This window comes from Cydia splendana, chromosome 10 (genome assembly GCF_910591565.1).
Source record: "Cydia splendana chromosome 10, ilCydSple1.2, whole genome shotgun sequence".
NCBI classification, from domain to species: Eukaryota; Metazoa; Arthropoda; class Insecta; order Lepidoptera; family Tortricidae; genus Cydia; species Cydia splendana.
The window spans coordinates 15,263,097-15,268,040 of NC_085969.1; the positions used below are offsets into that span (position 1 = coordinate 15,263,097).

At 36.5% G+C, this 4,944-nt stretch overlaps 1 protein-coding gene across 1 annotated transcript; it reads left to right on the plus strand.

Moving 5' to 3' along the window:
• Positions 1–3,293: 3,293 nt before the first annotated feature.
• On the plus strand, positions 3,294–4,720 carry LOC134794607 (phospholipase A1 2-like). Its single transcript, XM_063766411.1, has 2 exons — positions 3,294–3,683; positions 3,771–4,720. Exons 1-2 carry the CDS (start codon positions 3,551–3,553, stop codon positions 4,715–4,717), a joined length of 1,080 nt encoding a protein of 359 aa, XP_063622481.1. The 5' UTR covers positions 3,294–3,550; the 3' UTR covers positions 4,718–4,720.
• The last annotated feature ends 224 nt before the right edge of the window (positions 4,721–4,944 follow it).

The window sequence follows — 4,944 nt, forward strand, 5'->3', positions numbered from 1 at the left end:
TATAATCCAAACTCAAGTTATGAGGGTTCAAAAAAACGACGAAGCGCTTCGAGAAAAGGTAGGTAGTGCCCTTGTGCTTCGCTTTGCTCGTCTTGGCGAGGGCACTACCGTGCCCCCAGATACAGAACACGCAGGTGTGTTTGTATAAAGTTTTATTACATTCAGAAATGTTTAGGCGCGCATTCGTTTATATCAAGAATATAATTAAAATTAATTATGAAAGTCTAGACACTCGCTAGGGTAGCATTAACCTACTACTCTTTCGTTCCGTGATAACCGGCTGCTTGTTGGAATGATTATGATTACTGTTAGTGACTGTTGAGAGCGACTAGCGAACACTGCTTATCCAATATCCATAGTACCTATGTAACAATTAGTACTAGACTATCCACTTAACAAAACAATTGTTTTTTTTTTATCATGAAGCCTTAAAAAGAAACAGACCAGGATCATAGAGAAATATAAGTAAGCTGAGTGCTCAACTGCTCACTCCGTACATGGATTTTCTTACTTAAGAGTAAGTACCTACTTCTTATTTATCTATGATCCTGGTCTGTTCCTTTTTGTATGGGAGGTATGATTAGTAAGTTATAAACTTGCTTAAAACTTAATATGTACAGTCACCAGCATAAATATATTACTATGGGCAGCCGTGCAAAAATATCTGATCCTCTATTTGGGGCATAAGTATATAGTGAATAGAATCAGGCGTTACTTTGCGGAAATCCATACTAATTAAAACCAAAATATTACTTTGCTAATCCGCGAAAAGATAACGTGCTAGTCAATCAGTGCTAACCCGTTATACTTACTTGCGTATTTTTACATGCAATTAATATTCCCACCCTCCCACCGCAAAAATAAATACGCAAATAAATATAACAAACCACCACCAAAAGAATAAACCTCGACACGTGTTTCGCCTCTCTACGAGGCATCCTCAGGAGTTGTTGACGGTCTGACGCCCGGCAACGGAATACGTAACGTACGTATATGTGAGACAGACATATGCAATGACAAGTCTGCACTGTTTTCGTGGATTGTCAAATAACTTCATACAATTTACGGCTCTATATCAAACGGGTATGGTTCATTTTTGCAGGTTGATAACAACAATAACATATTTTTGCTTTTCCAACGTGTCAGATATATAGGCGGTCCATCTGCCATCAGATGTTGATATTGCTTTCATAGTGTATCAGATATTTATGCCAGGTGAGAGTAATCACATAATTTTATTTTTTATGAGTAATCAAATATTTTTAAGCGACCCGATCAGATATTTATGCGGATACAGAGTAACAATGTTTTTGCCGGCCACAAATCATCACATATTTTTACCGAGGTAGTGTCGTCATATACTTATGCCTCAAATGGAGGACCAGATATTTTTGCACGGCTACCCATAGTAATATATTTATGCTGGTGACTGTACTTGGGTAATTCTTATTCTTATGCATTTTTTGTGTAACACGTAAGAATAGCAAGTAAACTCTATATCAATATACTTAGCAATTTACCTCTAGTTTTAGGTCAACCTAAATGTATTATCCTATAATTATTAGAAACATATAATTTTTTTTGTGATATTTGATTTTTTTTTGAAAAAAATGAAGTTATTTTGCAATAGTTTATCATAATTATATCAAATATAAAACACTAATCCTTGTTCTACAACACTGTTTAAAAATTGTATGGATTTATAACGATTTTATATAATTTTAAACAACATACATTTTGTGATTAGTTTTCGCGTCACCACCGCGCGTGGTAATATAAACATGCGGTACTCGGTAGAAAATTATCTTTACTACTGGCAGCCTTATTAAAGTTTTTTTTAGAACAGCAACACTGTGTTGTTGTCAGGTTTACAAATGGCTGAAGGGAGAAGTTTTGACGAAAATTATTTATTTGTGTTCATTTGAAAATCCGGTCAACCTTAACGCGTCACCGCCGTGTTAGAGTTTTAAAAGTAAGTTGCAGTTTCACGTTATTGTTTGTAACATAAGATATACCTCGTACATTGCAGATTAAGCTAATTATTTAAAACTTGCAAAATCAAAGGAAATGTTTATGTAATATTGAACATGTTCCAAATTATCACGACCGTGGCCTCAAACATCTGTCACCGCCATGAACTTTTGAGTCCACGTTCGTGACATATAGACACGTGGTCGTGTCATTTTTAATTCGTTGATTAATTTAGAGGCACATGCACTTTTCAGAAATGCATTTTTATTAGCTACAGATCATTTGCTATTATTGCCAGACTGCCAAGCAAAAAAAATGTTTTTCGCTTGTATGTATGTATGATGTGTATCGAATTCTTTGTCACGCTCTACAGCCTTTATAGTTTGACGGATTTCAACATCTGAGCTGTCATTAGGTTTGTCGTAGTCATAGGAGTGACTAAGGCTATGTTAAAATAATAAATTATTTACCCTAGATAAACCTAAACTGTTTCACAAGAAAATCTTTAAACTATATACTTATATCGTTTAAAAATGAAACTGCTTTTGATTTCATCACAAAAAAACGGCATTTCGAAACACTTGTTATAAAAAACTCAGCTTTAGTTAACCCTTAAATGCATGATTTTTTCTTTTTGCCTGCAATTAATATATGTGTTATGTAATTATTTGCTGATTGTGGGAATAACCAGCATCTTGTGCAATGAGTAGCGGCCGTACCGGGCGTTGTTAGAGGTACTCCATCCCGGGTCTATTATTAAGTTCTTAGGGGTACATTTGCTAATGCTGCTTGCTCGGTATATCTGACTAATCTTTGGATAACTTTGATTACGTACGATGTGTGTAACTAAACTAGTTAGGTAATTAGTTAGCTTGTCAGCAACGAAGCATATAATGAGATAAGTTTAGTTATTTAAGTCATTTTCAGTAAACTTTGTCTGATACATAAATTAAATAAGTAATGACATTTTTAATAATTATTTTTTGGATAATGGCATACAAATCATATGCATCATATGTATGTCTAGGTATTATAATTTACAGGTGGTGATTTTAAGCTGTTTTCAAAAAGCAGGTTTATTCCAATTACTTTCTGATTCGTTCTAAATTTGTTCACTGGTATTTTCTACTTCCGTCTTACGTGAACATAACAAGTGCATTTTATGAATTAGTAGGTAATTAATAAAAACATTGTATATTAAACAACTATCTCCATGCATATTGAGAAACTATTGTTATTAGTTTTATGGGCGTATTACACAGTGAAGTTTAATACATTTACACAATGGAGCGGCATTTAAATAAATAACAGTCCTTAATGTTACAATATTGTTATGTCAGCCGCGTTTGCCATTTCACAAAGTTCGTTAATTGAGCAATATGCAGTTGGCAATAAAATGTGCAGTACGAGTATATTGTGATTCGTTTACGTAATGGAGAAACGAGTGTCCGAGAGCGAGTGTGGCGGTGCGTGTAAGTGGTCTAGATAGCCCCTCCCCTCCCCCTGCCGGCTGCGAGAGAGACCTTTCTCCACTAGCCTGCCAGTGACACAGTGACCGTGTTACCGCAGGGCCTATGCCATGCACCAGTACAGTGTCGTCGTGCCGCTACTGGCCGTGTGGTGTCTGATACCGCCGTCACAAGCGCAAACCCCAAGCGCCGACTCCAATCTGTCGTTTGCTGAAAACGTCTACATTAAACTATCTGGTGTATGTGAGTGTTAATGATATTGATATATACCTACAAGTGATATTTGTCCAGTTTGATGTTCTACATAACACATACCTGTTTTGTTTTCAGGTAGAGCAATTATGGATCTTCGGTACAGTTCGATGAATGCGAATAATGAACTAGTTAAAACAATGAAGATTGTTTGGCTCAACGGAAACAAGATGAAGACATATCCTATCGATGAATCGTTCAAAGCCTTGACAACGGGTTTAATGTTTGATATCACTAAACAGACCAAGGTGATCATCCACGGATATAGAGATAGCTCTCAGTCTCAAGTGCCACTAGACATGGCTAAAGCGTACAATGACAAAGCTATGTTTAATGTTATAATGGTAGACGCAGAGGAACTGATCAATAAGGGTTATATATTTTCCGTACACAACTCTCGTTTGGTTGGAAAACGGCTCGCTAATCTTTTGGCCAATTTGGAAAAGTTCGGAGCTAATTCGGAAGATTTTCATCTTCTCGGCATCAGTCTCGGGGCGCACATCGCCGGATGGGCGGGGAAATATTTTCGACGGTACAAAGGCCATAATTTGGGCCGTATTACTGGATTGGATCCAGCCGGCCCGTGCTTCTCGTACGCTTATGCTGACCAGAGATTGGACAAATTGGACGCGAACTATGTTGACGTAGTGCATTCAAATAGACTAGTGCAAGGTGTAATCGAACCGCTGGGCCACGCAGACTTTTATGTTAATGGCGGAGGCCCGAACCAACCAGGCTGTATGTCACCCTCGTGCAGTCATTTGCGCGCAGCTCAACTATACACAGAAAGTATTAGAAGCCCAAAAACTATAGTTGGTGTTAAATGTGTGAACTGGCAATCTTTTATAATCAACAAATGTGAAGATAACGATTTTGCAGTGCTAGGTTACGGATCGTCGTCCACAACTCGCGGTTTATACTACTTGCGAACCTCTGCTAGTGCTCCCTTTGGACTCGGTATGAGTGGAGCTAAAAATATAAAACTGAAGGAAGATAAATGGTTAGCAAGTTTAAATTTAACATGATTTTGGTTGGTCTAGTGTTTGTTAAAATCTGTTGAATATTGTTGCCATATTGTTTTTAAATGTTGATTTATCAAAAAATCTTTTTTTATGCTATACCGGTATTGTTTTTTTATATCATCATTCTATATAGATTACTAGTAAAACTTGAATAATCTATCAGGATCCCAAGTCTTTTCTCAACATAATATATTACTCTATACCTACAGAAATGAATATTAACAAATAGT

Bases quoted from the DNA above. Each gene is read 5' to 3' on its own strand.
- LOC134794607 (XM_063766411.1), top strand. From the start codon at position 3,551: ATGCACCAGTACAGTGTCGTCGTGCCGCTACTGGCCGTGTGGTGTCTG. The intron at 3,684-3,770 runs GTGAGTGTTAAT...TTTTGTTTTCAG, and splicing joins CATTAAACTATCTGGTGTAT to GTAGAGCAATTATGGATCTT.